The following is a 15,148-nucleotide window of genomic DNA, read 5'->3' on the forward strand; positions in this document are numbered from 1 at the left end:
GACACTGTGCCTCTTGTGCCGGGCTTCTGCCTTCCCACTGAAAAGGGACATTTCTTCTCGAGGGAAACGTTGGCTTGAGAATTTTTTTCCCTGATGAAGAGCAGAATTCAAATGCCAGATATTATTTTCTTTTTTTTTTTTTTTTTTCTTCTTCATTTTGGCCAAAGCCACACTTTTCTCTATTTCCAAGCATTTTATTCTTGGGCATGTATTAGTCCAACAAAATGCCCCATTGTCAAGCAGCTACCTTGCTACCCGCAGGCATGCTGTGTGCGATGGGCAGGGGTATGGCAATCCCTCCCTCCTCAGCAGCACCGGCTTCTCACTGGGTTTAGTTTTCTATTTTTGCCGCACTACCATTTAGGAATTTTGATAAGCATTTCATCATATGCCTCTTACACATTTCAGTCCATGGTTGTTTTCATTTCTCCCACCTCTACTCCTTTCAAGAAAAACTGAAGTCAACTCAGAAAATATATATATATATCTCTTCTTGTTTACCAGAGACTGCTCCCATGGGTATGGTGATGGGATGCTTTGTGAAGAGCACATGCCTGGATCGCTCGGTCTGCCAGCTGGATGGCACAAATGGCATCACTTAAGAAGGGGAGATTTTTTCTTAAATATAAATGGGTGTTTCAAAACCCGGAAAACAGCCTCCAGCAGCATAATAATAATTGTGAAGTAACTTAAAGTTCCCTGATAGGAACCGTGTCACCTTCCCTCCCCGCTTGCCGGGGCTGGGGGCTGGCTGTGCAGCGGGCACCCAGTCCCCCAGCACCGTGACAAGGTGGGGGGGTCTCACCAGGGGACCCCGGGGTCCCTCCTTCCCCGCAGCCGGAGCTGCCCTCCTCGTCTGCTGGAAAAGCTGCTTGGGATGGAAAAAAAACCAAAAAAAAGCACCTGCTAGCACAGCTGGGGGATCAGATCTCCAGCCTGACTAACATGGCATGAGACTCGCAGAAATTCAGGGGAGAAGCACAGACCCTTCCCATCGCCCATCTCCCGAGGGGGGGACCACGCGACGGCAGAGCCCCCCGGGTGCCGGGAGCAGGATTTTCCCCCCGGATGGCCGACCCCAGCGAGGGCAGCCCCCCGTCCTGGCTGCCGCGGGGCCAGGAGGGACACGGCTGTCCTGGCCAGGGACCTGCCCGGCCCCGACTGCAGGGGTGTGCAAAGAGCTTTGCGCGGGGTACTCATCTCCAGATGTTCCCTGAAGCTAATATTGCATTGCTTTTACACCGAAAAGCTTTTTTAGTTTGCTCTGAGACTTTTAAGAAAGGTAAATACATTTCTGATTTTCAGATCCAGCAAGCTTTGCCTGACGCTTTGGGGACCAGAGTCACCTACAATAAAGAAATCTGTATAAAATGCTCATCTTCTCTTATTAGCTCTCCGTTACCCACGCCTCCCAAGGCAGCCTGAGTGGGTCCGTGACCAGCCTGGGGGAGTGGGAAGCGATTCCGCCCCGGCTGGGCTGGGCCAGGTGAGTAGTTCTAAATGGCTGGTCCATCGCCTGCGGATGCCCACAGACACACACATCACAGCAGATGGAGGACCCCGAGCGATAGCAGAGAAACCTCACCTGCCTGCGTGCGGCAAGCGAAGAAAACAAAATGAACATTCAAAGTTTATCCTTTGATTTATTTGGCTGTACCTTACCGCGTACAGCCACACTGTTTGCTCGAGCAGGACCCTCACGCGTTAGCGTGAGCAGCACGAGCAGGGAACGTTTTAAGGTTCTGGGTTTTAAGGTTAAGGGTTCTGCTCCATCAGAAGCAGCTATTTGCTCGTGGGAAAAGCATAGGCACGTAAGGAGATGGAGCGGGAATTGCATGTCTTGTGAAGGTAGCTCAGCACTTACTGTGCGTGCCAGATAGTGCAGAACCGACAGATGGTTCAACAGATGCTCTGGGATAGAAGTGGCTTAGTAGGTGAACCAGAAAAAAAAGCATGAAGTACATAGGAAGAATCAACACCACACCATTCATAATAAAAACGTCCCTTTTTTCACCCTGCTCAAAATCTCACCAAGCACCACAGTTTATACCTTATTGCCAAGCTCCAGCGCTGCTAGCAGTATCTGTAGCATCTTAAAAGCTGCAAAAGCCTGAGATCAGCTGTCTGCGCGGGCACGGGAAATATACTCAGCATTGCCTCATTAGACGACAACTGACTGAGCAGAGAGGTCATTTCTCCCTCTGGGATACAACATGTCATCTTCCTTGACCTCATCAGCTACTGCAAAAGCTGCACTGGTCCTAAAATCCCAGGCCAGTTCCCTGAACCCATAGCTGCTGGCACTGGTCAGCCGGGGCAGCGGTAGTGCCATCCATCCAAGGTTCGTGGCAGGTCGCACGGCTCCACGTTCGTTAAGAAAATAGGTGTCACGACTGCCAAAAGTCAAGCCAGGAGCCTCGAAGGGGTCCGTCAAGCTCCAGGTCTGTTTGATTTACATGTACTCGTCTACGACAGCTTCTGCAGCCCGCGAGTCTTTCTTCTTGCTATTTTTTATTTAGCTGTGAAGCTAATCTTCTGCCACAGTGTGAATGGTTGCGTTAACTCCGATGGGAAAAGAGAAGGAACGGGAACTGGTGCCCATTAAATAGGGCACTAACCCCAAAACATGTTGATGAAGGTTCCTGGAGAACTGGGCTATACCACCATGTACCGAACACGCATATATGCTTATCAGCAATCGTGAAACATGACTAAAGCGCGCAGTCACAGATCTACCAAGTTCCTAAATCCGTTCCCTGAATTTCCACCAGGACCGAGGGGCGGGCGGCCGCGGTGCCGAGGCTGAGCCCAACCCTGAGACTGTTTCTTGTTTCTGACCACGCTTTGGATCGCACCCCTGGATTTAGCGCCGGGAGAAGTATGTGCCATGCGGGCAGCCCAGGGGACAGGGACGAGGATGGGGACGGCAGCACTGGCACGCTCCCCTCTCCAGAGCTGACCGCACCAGGGGCAGGGATATACTGGTTTCATTTGACACAAAGAAGACCTGCCTTAAATGCAAACACAAATTCCCTTCCTATGAAGGAATCAGGAAAAGGAAATAAAAAACCAGACAATGTTAAAGCCACCGCTGGGACGTAAAGGAAACTTCAATTTCCTTCCAAGAGATACAAATCCATTTCATTGAAGTGTAAATATATGGGGCTCCAGGATATTACGAATGAGGTATTTCATATTTAAGCTGCCGCACCTGAATATTTAATAAAAAATTGTTTTTCATTTCCTGCCATCATCGGTCTAAGCCTGTAAGCCAGGATCAGTCGCATTAAAACCTTTAATTCAAGCTTCCACTAACCTTCCATGGGCGTATTATTGTCTGGCCGGTTGGCGAAGACGACATCCACGTACTCCAGCTGCAGCCTCTGGAGAGAAGCCTTTAGCCCTGGAAACAGCAAAGCAGAGACAAGAACCTGCACGGTCAGAGTGAGGCAGGAGTGCAGCAGCGCAGAGCTGACAGGTACAAACCAGTGCCGCATTAGGACTAAAATAGAGCCCGTTGTATCTATGTACATATGTATAATATATATACACACAACCACATAGCATATGAGAAGGATGCTGCGTAATGTTGTCGCGTATCTATGCGGCCATATTAAGAAGAAAACACTGGTTTGGCCGCATGCAGAGTCCCCCTCTTCCACGAGAATTTGCTTTTATTTTTTAACTATGCTGAGATTTGGATTAACAGACACCGGTTACCAAGCGTGTCCGTGGCCAGCCTGTCAGGAGGCAGCTGCCAGGGACCGACTTCAGCGCTCCACTTCTGTTCAGAGTTTATTTAATCTAAATTATATCACAGAGCCTTTCTGTGCAAGCCCAGGGGCACGTCGCCTGGGTGCTGTCCCACCTAAGGAAGCCCTGCCCCAGGGGAGCCTTCCAGAAATGCCAGCCCAGGTGGGAGGATGGTGGCACTCGGTTAGATACGTTATCGTGAGCAGATAAAGCACCACGAAGGGCTTTACCCTCTCTGCAGGGTAAGCAAGCTGTGCCCACCAACGCATTGCATAGGGCAGAGAGAGTTTTGCAGAGCAAGACGAGGCACAGTTCAGCAGCGACAGTCCAGGACTGCCCAGGTTTCAACAGCTTCTCTAAGAGGATCTGATGGGAGATGGCATCAAATGCCTACATATATATAATATGTGTGTGTGTGTGTGTGTGAGAGAGAGAGAGAGAAGAGGATTTCTAACACTTATTTTCTATGAATCTTCCCAGGAACAAAATGTTTTTATGAATGTTCACGAAGAATGAGCCAAAATAGAGCAGTCTGAATATGTTCGCTGAATTTTGGGATGAAAAAAATGGCCATTTTTGCCAAGTGTATTTATAGAAAATAGCTAACGTTGACCTTAACATTAGTTGCTATGTGTTCTGTGAAGTTATTTCAACTGCTGCCAGTATTTTTCTATCGTTTCATGAAGTAGCTCCACAAGAAATGGAAAATGGATGGGTTTGGACCGCCTGTGGCATGGCTGCAAATTCCCCCAGCGCCTCTGGGTCTAGTACCATCAGCGGCCAGGACACCACCTCGTGGGGGGGGTATTCAAATGAAAGTTCAATAACACGTTGCTAAAAAACTTTCTGCAGCATTACCTTATTATGAAAGTCATATCCTAACGTAGCTGAATTCTGCAAATGCTAAATAATGAAAACTTCCCAGGACGATCCCAGATGTATGAGCTGGCTACTATGAGGCAAAACCAACTGTGCTCCAGTGACGCTCCTTATCACCAAGAAATAACTCCTTTGCGATGGAAGATGACCAAATGTGCATCCCAGGGAGGAGGCTGCCCTGCTCACCCAGTTTGCTGATGCCACGTTCATCCCACCTCACCCTCTCGGGTCAGCATTAGCCAGGGTGTGATGTGGGTGGCAGTGACATCCCAGGCAAGGGGTGGATAATACAAATACAGTATTAATATTTTCCATATAATTTATGTCCTAATGCATACAGAACAAATCCCGGTTGTTGAAAGCTGTGACAAATGGGCCATTGCAGATTCAGGTGACAAAACATGCAAATGGCCAAATGCAAGTTAAAGCTGCCATTTCTGGCAGGCAAACCCGATTTTCTGCAGACGGATGCTACCTTCTGATAAGCAAAGACCAAAGCATACCTCCTGCCTATTCTGCAGCGTGAACCGTGAACAGGCTGGTTACCCCCGTGCCATCAAACCACCAACACCGTGGCACACGTGTAATGTAGATGAGCCTGAATTTTTCTTTTCTAATTTGTCTTGACAGCAAACATTAGCTTAACCAAACACCACTGTAAACAATTAGGACTTATCTCATAAATCAAAGAGGAGGCTAATTACCCCAGCATACCAGGCGCAATAACGAAAATCACTTTTCATTGCTGCAGCCGTTGCGGCGTGTTGGTTGACGGAGGGTGCTGCTCCCCTGGGGCTTCAGCCCTGCATTACCCAGGCTGGCATCGCTCAGTGCTGGCCCGGGGCTCCCCCAAGGACCTCGGCGTAGAGCATATCTTTTCCTACTAACCCAAAGAACACATTTTGCACATCCCTCCGTGGCAGCAGACAGAAGCGGGTCAAACACCAACAAGAGGCGGGCGGTGCGAATCCCTCTGCAGAGAGGTGAAGCACAGGTACCAAGCCTGATGCTGCCCTTCTGTCCCGAAGGATCCCCGGCCCCCGAGGAGCCGGACACCCCCAGTAACTCCCTTCCACGGCTTTACGCAGCTTTTCTCCAAACCCATGCTATTTTTACTCTGGATTTATGCAGAAGACAGATCCAGGCCCCCATGCTGCTGGCACCTCTCACTGGGACAAGGTCGTGGCTGACACTGCTGATCCTTAATACGACAGAAATGTGTCTTTTTATGGGCCCTGCTCTGTGTCCTGCATGTAAAATCCTGTTTTAAGTTACTGTTAAATTAAGTGGGCAAGTTATAATTACGCCCATGGCCACTGCGCCTGGGTGCCTGACCTAGCACCCAACAGCCCTCCGGAAAGAGCCAGATCAGGTGAAACACACTTATCCGTATAGAAAAATGTATGTGCTCTCACTCCCTCTCCAACTATAATGGATCCAAGAGGACAAAAAAAAACATCGGAATGAAGATGAGGAGCATGCGTTAGACCCAGCAGAGACTCGGGTGAATAAATCCCGCTGGATGAGTAAGGTAGTGCACGGCATTGCTCAGCGGGATGCGGGACCGGGTGCAAGGAGCTGGGTGAGGGAACGTTACACCAAAATCGAGCACGCGAGAAGAAACAGCACCGAGAGCAGCCCGCAGCCCTCCCCAGCCGGCTGCTCGGCGGATGGGACCTGGCACCTCTCCAGAGGCTATTTCTGCAGGCTGACATCCCTCATCCCTCCCTGCTCCACCAAGGGAGCCCACGCAGCCACGGCCACGTCTGCCGACCGCCCTGGTCCCTCCGGGAAAGAGCCGGGGGGGGTCAGCAGAGCAGCTCCAGACCCACCGAGCCTTCCTGCCTCCCGTCATCTCACGGCAGCTGGGATCGGGGCCGTTCCTGAGGACAACGGTGCAAAGCTGCCGGGAACCCGCGCGAGGCAGCAAGCGATGAAACCCCAGCACGGCAAACCCCGCTTGCCGCAGGTACGTGATAAATCTGCAAGCGACGCACACGCAGCCGGCCAAGGACAACGCGCTTGCTTATCACAGCAAAAACCCGAAAGGTTATTGCTGCGTAGAGGCGTGGTAGGGAAGGCTTTTTGTGTGCAATGCGTTCGCTCGCACTTTTTGAGAGAAGCCAGAATAATCCTGCGGTGCGTTTTGGGCACTTCACAGCCAAGCTTGGGAACTGCCCTGCGCAGGGCTGGCACGGAGGAGCAGTGAGCGCGGGGGTCAAGGAGACCTGGCTCGTGGGAGAGCGATCGCCCTGGGGTCCCGCTGGTTGCATCCCACCGTGCCCATGCCGGGGCACTCGGGCACGGCCAGACCCCCGCCCCGTGCAACACGTACCTTCAATGATGTGTTTTCTCGAAAGCCCTCTTTCTGTTTCAGCTCTGCGAAGGAAAAACGGGTACACGGCTGTTAGAGACCTGAGGTGCTAACAACCGGGGAGCGTTAATATTGTATTCTGGTTTAAGCATCCCAAAAATGAAGTTACAACTCACGCGACAGAGAGACCCTGAACTTCATTTGGGTTCCTGGTCTCAGTGACAACAGCACTTGGGACGAGTAATGCCACTTAATTTAACATGGCAACAGCTATGGATATTGCCTGACTGCAGAGCAACCGTCTGACATTTCCAAGAGGAGGGGTGATGATGCTGGCAGGGCAGCAGGGGCTGCTGGGGCCAGGCAGCGCTGGGACAGAGCTGTACCCCGGCCGACCGCCCGGTACTGAGGCTTCGTTGACATTGTAGGTGATTTCGGAGCAAGGCAGCCTTCACCCTGCTAGTTCCAGCTCCTGGAGCCGCAGGGATGCTCGGAGCGGGAGCGTACCCAGCGCGGCATCCCGGCCTCTGCTGGGGGTTGCCGCCTCTGCCGAGCTCCGACTCCTTAAAAGACTCCGCAAAATGAGGAGAAAGAAAATGAGAGCAACAAACCGCCCCTCCAAGTTGCTATTAACCTCCACCGGGTTGTACGGCTGTGAAAGGGAAAAGCACGCAGCAGCAAATGCCAGTATGAGTAACTGTGAGACTTACTTTCCACCCCAGTACAGTTTTGTTGTTATGACCAGACTGGACCTCCTGCAAACAGAACAGAAAAATTATTATTGTTAAAAAAAACTATACGTAACCAAGCAGGATGCTGCTTATCGACACGCGGCGGTACTCTGGATTCCCGCGGCGGTGGCCGTGCCTGGTTTCGCCACCCTGGGCTCAGAGCGGGTGTTCACACATCACTATAATCCTTTTTACAACAGGCCACTTCTCCTCCCACACTCAGGTCTGCTGCAGGCAGGGAGTGACCAGAGGCTGGTGTCTGGAAACCGAAGCTAATTCAAGTGAATTGACCAAAAAGAAGATACATTTTTAACTACGGAGCAAGCAATCTCCAGAGTCCTTAACCAAGAGCTACAGCGCTATTCCCTCCTGGTATCCAAGTCCAGTGCTTCTCGTTATCATGCAGCATTCCCAGAGTTATTAAAACTCCAAGAGCGATACATTCACTGAATTAATCTATACATTCCCATGTGATAGTAAATCAAAGATTTATCATTCGCAAACTACTCTGCTGCATAACTGTACGTGCACAACACAAAATTTCTCCAGCTTTTGCTAGGCTTAACTTTTTTTCTTCCCCAGTATCCAGGATATTTCTTACTGAATAATCATTCCCCTAACACAGGGGATACTGATTTTGGAGTGAGCACCGCCAGAACCCATTCTTCAGTTGAAGGCTGAATATGACACACAGGGGAGGTCTTTAAAGATTATGTAAATGCTCTTAAAACTACACAACATATGCTAATGTGCATCATTTAAATTAGGTATCATCTCCTACCAGGCTACCCAAGATGAAGGCCCATCACAGCTTTGCATTCTTAATACACAGCCTTACGTACACAGATAAGGATGCCGATGCACAAATCATGTCTTGATACACCGTGCGCGGCAATGACGATGGATACACTCAGGAGTTGCGTTAACTCTGCCCGGCACAGAGACGATGGCCTCGTGCAACGGTCGAGGCAGCACCGCAGGCTGACGATCGCAGCCTCGTGAAGCCGGCGTGCGCTCCCAAAAAAACCCCAGGAGAGCGTTTTTATTTGGCACTCGAAAGGTCTGGCTGCCGCAGGAGCCCTGGCTGCCTGCTCTGCGTGCGACCATCGCACACGCGAGCTGCCGGCACTGCCTGCAAACAGCAGCACTAGCTCCCGGGCCAGCAACACCTAACACGCATCGTTTTTTAAAAATCAGGATTCTCCTATGCCCAGGGGTCCCGCTCGTTTGCGGGTGGCAGGGAGCACCGTCCGGCGGTCCAGTACCTCCAGCCCTTCTTCTTCAGGATGTTCCCCAGGATGACTTCAGCCCTGCGCAAGAGAGAGCCCCGCGTGAGGGGATACAGGAGGATGCTCGATGCCAGGTACCCCGTCGCAGCTGCCGTCCATCCCAATTCCCCCGGACAGGGCCACCCAGATGCCAGCCTGCAGCAGCCCTCTCGGCTGGGCAGCTCTCCCCTCCGCGGGTGACGGTGACCCAGCACCGGCTGCGACGGGGTGGGCAGACATCCCCGTCACAGGGGACGGTCCCCCCCAAAGCATCCTCTCCACCCGCTCCCCCCGGGACAGCCCTCCACCCCCATGCCCTACGTCTGCTTGAACTTGCTCTGGGAAGGCAGAGCCGCTTGGTCCCCCCGCACCAGGGACGTGATGCCCCTGTCTGCCTTTTAGACTAAATACAAAGCTGTATAAATCAGCCCAAGTCAAATATATTATGGATGGATATTTTTTTTTTCCCCCAATTCTGCAGTGACACTAAGAGCGTTAGCTCTGCTGCAGCCAGAGCGGTTCCCCACGCCGGGATCTGCGCCTGGGAGCTGTCACTGGCACAGGCCATTCATCACCATTATGATGACTTTTCATTTATTCAGGAATGACTTTTCATTTATTCAGGACATTTCTCTCCCTGTGCCAACAGCGAGCAGCACGAGTGATACATTTCAGTCTTCAGCTGGGTACAAGAGTTTTTGGTTTAAATTTTTTTTTTTTTTTTTTTTTTTAAAAGAGTGCTCCAAATATATAAAGCTTTTTCTGTCCCCCCTCAGGGAGCAAGGGGCTTCCCAAGCACCACCAGAGCCCTATCCATCACGAGTGACTGTGACACAGGGAGGAGCAGAGCCAGGCAGAGGGACCCCAGGGAAGCGGAGCGGGATGCTGGGCACTCACTTGCCGGCCGCGTACACCTCGGCCGTGTCGAACAGGTTGACGCCGCTCTCGTAGGCGATGGTCATCAGCTGCTCAGCCACCTCGGGGAAGCAGAGACGGAGAGGTGAGGGGTGGCAGATCGCATCCCGAGCGGCCGGCGGCTCATCCCGCACGGGGAAAAACCCTTGAATGCTCAGCAAAGGGGCTTCAGCAGGGCCGGGAGGGGTGTTAGCATCCCCTGCCCGGGGGGTGAGACCCTTTGGCAGGGCACCCAGGGGTTCGTGCACTGGCCCAAGAAGCACCAAAACATGGATTTACATCAACTTCCCTTTGACTCATCCTGGGAGGAATTAATCTCTTCTCATAGGAACTTTCTAACAGGAAAGCGGCCAAGAATTTAATAGGGTTATAGAAGATAGTCTGCAAATCCGTGGGGTTTAATACAGAAAGGGTATTTCCATGGCAAGAGTTTAATTTTTTTTTGGCTACCCAACAGGCCGTCCTGCAGTTCTCCAGATGACTTCAGGGGGTATTTAAAGAGCTGAAGGTCATTTCATGTGATCCCCATCAGAGTCCCGCTGCTCCCTGGGGGGATTCTGCACCCCGAGGGGGCTGGCAGCTACCCACGCATGGCCAACGTCCTTAGGGTGGGCATCCCTCAAGGACGGGGCTGCGTTTCAGTCCTCTTTTTCCACGCGTGAACACTTTGCATTGACTTATTCTAAGCAAGGAGGGCCAGAGACCCAGGGAGCAAATTTATAATCGAACCAAGTCATCTCGCTTCAGCCTGCAACGCCAAGAAACAGGAAGGAACTCAGTGATCCATCGTCAGCAGAAGAAATACCACCAAAGATCAAGTGACTTAAAAAGCAAAAAAACTTTGAGTTCAGACTCCTGAGCTGTTTTCCTTCTGCCAAAGTTATTTTGGGCTTTGTCTTACGTACTAGAGGGAAGGCAGCCGGGAGGTTGCATCTCCTTTTGATGGATCTGCAGCGTACCTGAGACGGAGGGAAACCCACGTGCTACCCAGCACTCGGGAGGATTATTAACTGAGATTAAAAGCCATCTGGTACAGGCAAGAGTGCATAGGAAACCCAAGTTCATTTTCATTTGTTTCATCTTATTATGTAAAAAATAAACCATCAGGCAGCTCCTTGTAAGCTGAGCCCCTGCCTGTATTTATGACTGTTGCTGGTTACATACATGATGCAAAAATAGTTTCCAATTTCTGCTCCAGGAACAGTACCACTACCAATGGTAAGGAGGAAATATCGCTCCAAACAGCATGGAAAAGAAGATCGATTTAAGGGATAGGTGGGGTTTTTATTAAAGTTGATATCTGGAAATGTCAGATTCATTAAGGGTTTTTTGTAGAAGCAGCACAAGCTTTGTATTGCTTTGCATAGTAACTCTCTGCCATTGCCTCGAACAGACACGGGCTCTGATTTCGGTAGCCATGGTTTCATTTAAAAATATCTCATATTGGTTTTTACTTCATTGCATTACACTTACACCAAGCATTACTTACCTCATCTGAGATTTGACCTCCAAAAGTGACCCATGTCCCTAGAAAGAACAAAATAAGCTGTTACTACGAGAGGTTTTTGCCAACAAAAATTTCCCGCTACCAAAATTCAGGCTCCTTGGGATTAAACAGGTTTAAAATGAGGTTAACTGGCTCAGAGGCTGCTGTGTCCTCGAGCGAGAGCTCCTGCAGCCGGGCAGGCACCGGAGACCCCTCTCCTGGGGGGGGACGACAGCAGGGATGGGAGTGCGGACCCAGGACTGGCACGTGAACCCGCTCAGGGAAGTGCCGGTAGGATGCTGTGCTGCCAAAATACACAGTTTTATTGAAATGTGAAGCTCTTTGCTAAACTGATTTCATTTTCCAAAGCTTCAATTTGACAAATTGGAAAAAATTTACGATGCTGCTGAAACATGTCATTTGGGGAATGAAACTCTTCCTAAATTTGTGCTTCAGCATTTAGCACCATACAAGTCAAAATTAGAAAAAAAAGAAAAAAAAAAAAAAGTATTTCTATTGACATGAAGTATTTAAAACCCAAAGTGACTTTTCTCCAGGACCTTTTCCATAAAGCCAACGTCTGACACCAGTGCAGCCGATGAGCAGCGCTTTTGCTAGCTGGCTCAAAAAGTAGCTGCAGTTTAGACTCGGTTGCAGACCCTGGTCTACTGTTAGGAAAAACTTAGGGCATTAGTTCTTTATGACCACTGCTTCGGAGAAAAAAAAAAAAAAAAAAAGAAAGAAAGAACATCCTGTGGTGGAAACAGTGTGTGGATTTAATATTCCTTAAGCTACAGGAATATTATTTCCTATATATATTTTATGTGTGTGTGTATATATATATATATATTAGGAATACATATTTCCTAAGCCACTGGAAGCAAGAGAGAGCAGTGAGCCTGGGAAGCGCCAGGCCCCATATGGGACACTGATCAGACAGCACATACTCACCCTGGCAGACATCGCTCCTGCCCTACTTCTCTGACCTTACAAAACACCCCATGGAAAGCGATGCTGAGACACAAGAGAGGAGGCTGTGACATTACCTGTGCCTTCTGCCAGCTTGTCACGACGTCGCTTTGATCTACGGCACAGCTTTTCCCCGCGCTTTTCAAGACCTGCACGCCAGCTACGTGTAAAACTACGTGTTACTCATTGAATGGATGGATCAAAGCTCACGTGGCTCATGCAAAAACTCTCCAGAATTTAAAATTCTGCCCTATATTGTCCCTCCATAAGGAGGGCAGAGGGGTTCAGGCCCCGAGCTGGAAAATTCAGTGTAATTTGGGCAAGACGGAGGAGAGACCGCACTGCCGGGGAGGGGTCGAGCTGTGATGCTGCTACAGGGGAAAAAATTAAATGCTCCCTGCCTGCTGGCACTTGCAAAGGGCCTGGTGCAATAGATACGTAAGCGCTCCCACACCTTCATTAAAAATGTATTGGTTAGCTCATTGCTCACAGCGAGCGTGGAAGATGAACCTTGAGCAGGAGTCAGAAAGCAAGGAGCGTGCCTGCTGCGAACGCTCGAGCTGCTTTGATCAGTCCCTGGTTAGAAACAAAACAAGGAGAGTCAGCTCCGTTAGGAGGATCTTGCGCTCTTTCTCTCAGAAAAGGTCAATCTGAATTTATTTTATACATAGGTTTCTTTGAGTACAAAAAAAAGTTATTTTTAAAGACGCGTATTTATGGTGTATTTAAACTGAAACTCTTGATTTCCCTCAGAACCAAGTTTTCACAGATCAGAAAGGCGTAACACAGCTAATGCTACCAAAATAAAAAGAATGAGCAAAGAGCACATGTATTTCTAACTAATTTTGCATTTACTTCTGCTCTCTCTGAGGGCAGTAATCGGGTGACAGCAGCACCCACCGAGCCCAGAGCTGCCCCTGCCTGCCCCTCTTACACCTTACTGGTTATAGACCTCAGGAAAGGTATTTGCTCTTATTGTTGGAGTAAAACGCTCAGGTCCTGCACAGTTAGGATAAAAAGGGAAAATACGTTTCAGTTTATCATTAAGCTCCTTTATGCACATGAAAACAAATCCAAATGAAGCCTGATTTCCATGTTAAAGCTTCAGAAGTGTTATTTTTATAGGAATACATTAAAATGCATTCCTACTGAAAAATGGGTTGAGACTGTTTATCCCAAAGTGATTTTTTTTTTCCTTAAGTATGCATACAGGTCCCCAGCACAGGTGAGAAGAAAAGGAATTACTTATACACCCTGTGGATCGCCCATCCTCTCTCAAATTTACGTGACTACAACCTGACGACACAAACCGTGCCCCACCGAGCCGCAGAGCGTAACGGAGAGGCAAAACGCTCAAGTGTTTGGGTACATGAAGAGCAGCCCGAGAGCTGGCAATGGCTCACGTAAGAATAACGAGCACTTTATCTCTTTAAATATCAGTAGTAAATATACGCAATACTGGGTACACCTGCCCTGGGTCTCCCCGCCGTGCTCCCAGACCCCAGCGGGGGGGATGTGAGGGGCCTGGGACCCTGAAGAGCAAGCATCATCAGGACCACATGGGTGGGGAATCCTTGGGGTTTGGGGTTTTTTTTTTTCCCCTTGATAATTGCAAAAAGCAAGCAGGGAGGTGAGTTTTTGCTCGGCAAGGTGACCTCTAAAGCATCAGAGGTGCTCGGGAAAGCAAGATGCTCTGGTACGGTCCCAGCCAGAGCCGGGAGCAGGGAAGGCAGCACAGGAATCCCCCTGCCATGACCCCCCCCAGGCAGTCAGTGTGGGGGGTGGTGGGCACCTGCACCCAAAGCAGCCGGGGCAGCTGCTCAACTCCAATAAAAATAAAAATTTAAAAAAAAAAAAAAAAGTCACTCCAGAAAGCACAAGGTGCACTTGGCATTTCAAACGACGACTGAGAATGATTCACAACCTCAGCCAACAGGAGTATTTTGGAAGAAAAATATACTAGAGAAAGAGATATTTTTCTAAATCATTACTTTTTCCCTTTACCAAGTCACTCTCTTTCTCTTGTCTATCCCAATTCACTGCTCAGAAACGCATCCCCCCCACGACTCAGCGTGGCAGTGGCAGGTAGACCTCCCTCTCCTGCCCCTTGCCCATTGCACTGTTCCCTTCCATCAGAAAGCAATTTCCCAGCTGGATATCCTCACCTTCAGCAGAGGAATTTCTGTATTAAAACTGGATTTGGCTCCATTTCCATCGCACACCAGAGCCTAGCAAGGTGTGATTATTAGTGGGTTATTCACTGATGCAAAATTCACCACTTGATAATGTCATTGCCAGCAGATGTGTCACCTCTGCAGGGAAAAAAAAAAAAAAAAAAGGCGTTCCTGGCTGGAAGCCAAAGCTTCGCCTCCTGCCAGTACAATTTTATCCCTGGCTTGCTGCTGGCGAGCACGATGCCACATGGAGATCTGGCACGTGGGTCTGGTCTGGCACTCGAGCAACCAGCAAATGCTCAGCCCTGCACGCTGCGAGTGCCTGGGTGCAAATTGGAGCCCTTTGCTGTCGTCCTGGGTCCGCTGACATTTGGGGCTGGGTTTGCAAAAGCTTTGCCCCAGAGCAAAGCACCAAGGGGCGACGGCAGCAGCCGACCCCTTTCTGCTCACAAAACGTCTGGTTTTGTACCCGCTTGCGAGTACATTTGTACTTTGTACATTGCTTTTGTACGTTGAATTGGATTTGGGGGTTTGGGATGGCTGGTTTCGTCCTGCTGCTCGTTTCCTTGGAGTCAGGGCTAATCACCTTGTTGGAGGCTGTCTCAACATTTTCGAAAAATCAACAGGCTGCCTCCACAGGCAGAGTTCGCTCTGAATTA

General features: G+C 49.8%; 1 protein-coding gene across 4 annotated transcripts in view; it reads right to left on the reverse strand.

The window, feature by feature from the left end:
- KCNAB1 (potassium voltage-gated channel subfamily A regulatory beta subunit 1) overlaps positions 1-15,148 on the reverse strand; it is a 71,747-nt gene that overhangs the window by 7,919 nt on the left and 48,680 nt on the right. For all 4 annotated transcript variants that reach the window (XM_052804287.1, XM_052804288.1, XM_052804290.1 and 1 more), the window contains exons 3-8: positions 11,350-11,387; positions 9,843-9,922; positions 8,943-8,987; positions 7,657-7,701; positions 6,968-7,011; positions 3,317-3,403 (exon numbers count right to left, since the gene is read on the reverse strand). In XM_052804287.1, coding sequence (XP_052660247.1) covers positions 3,317-3,403; positions 6,968-7,011; positions 7,657-7,701; positions 8,943-8,987; positions 9,843-9,922; positions 11,350-11,387 — 339 coding nt within the window. The remainder of the gene's footprint in view (positions 1-3,316; positions 3,404-6,967; positions 7,012-7,656; positions 7,702-8,942; positions 8,988-9,842; positions 9,923-11,349; positions 11,388-15,148) is intronic.

Source organism: Harpia harpyja, chromosome 12, assembly GCF_026419915.1.
Source record: "Harpia harpyja isolate bHarHar1 chromosome 12, bHarHar1 primary haplotype, whole genome shotgun sequence".
NCBI classification, from domain to species: Eukaryota; Metazoa; Chordata; class Aves; order Accipitriformes; family Accipitridae; genus Harpia; species Harpia harpyja.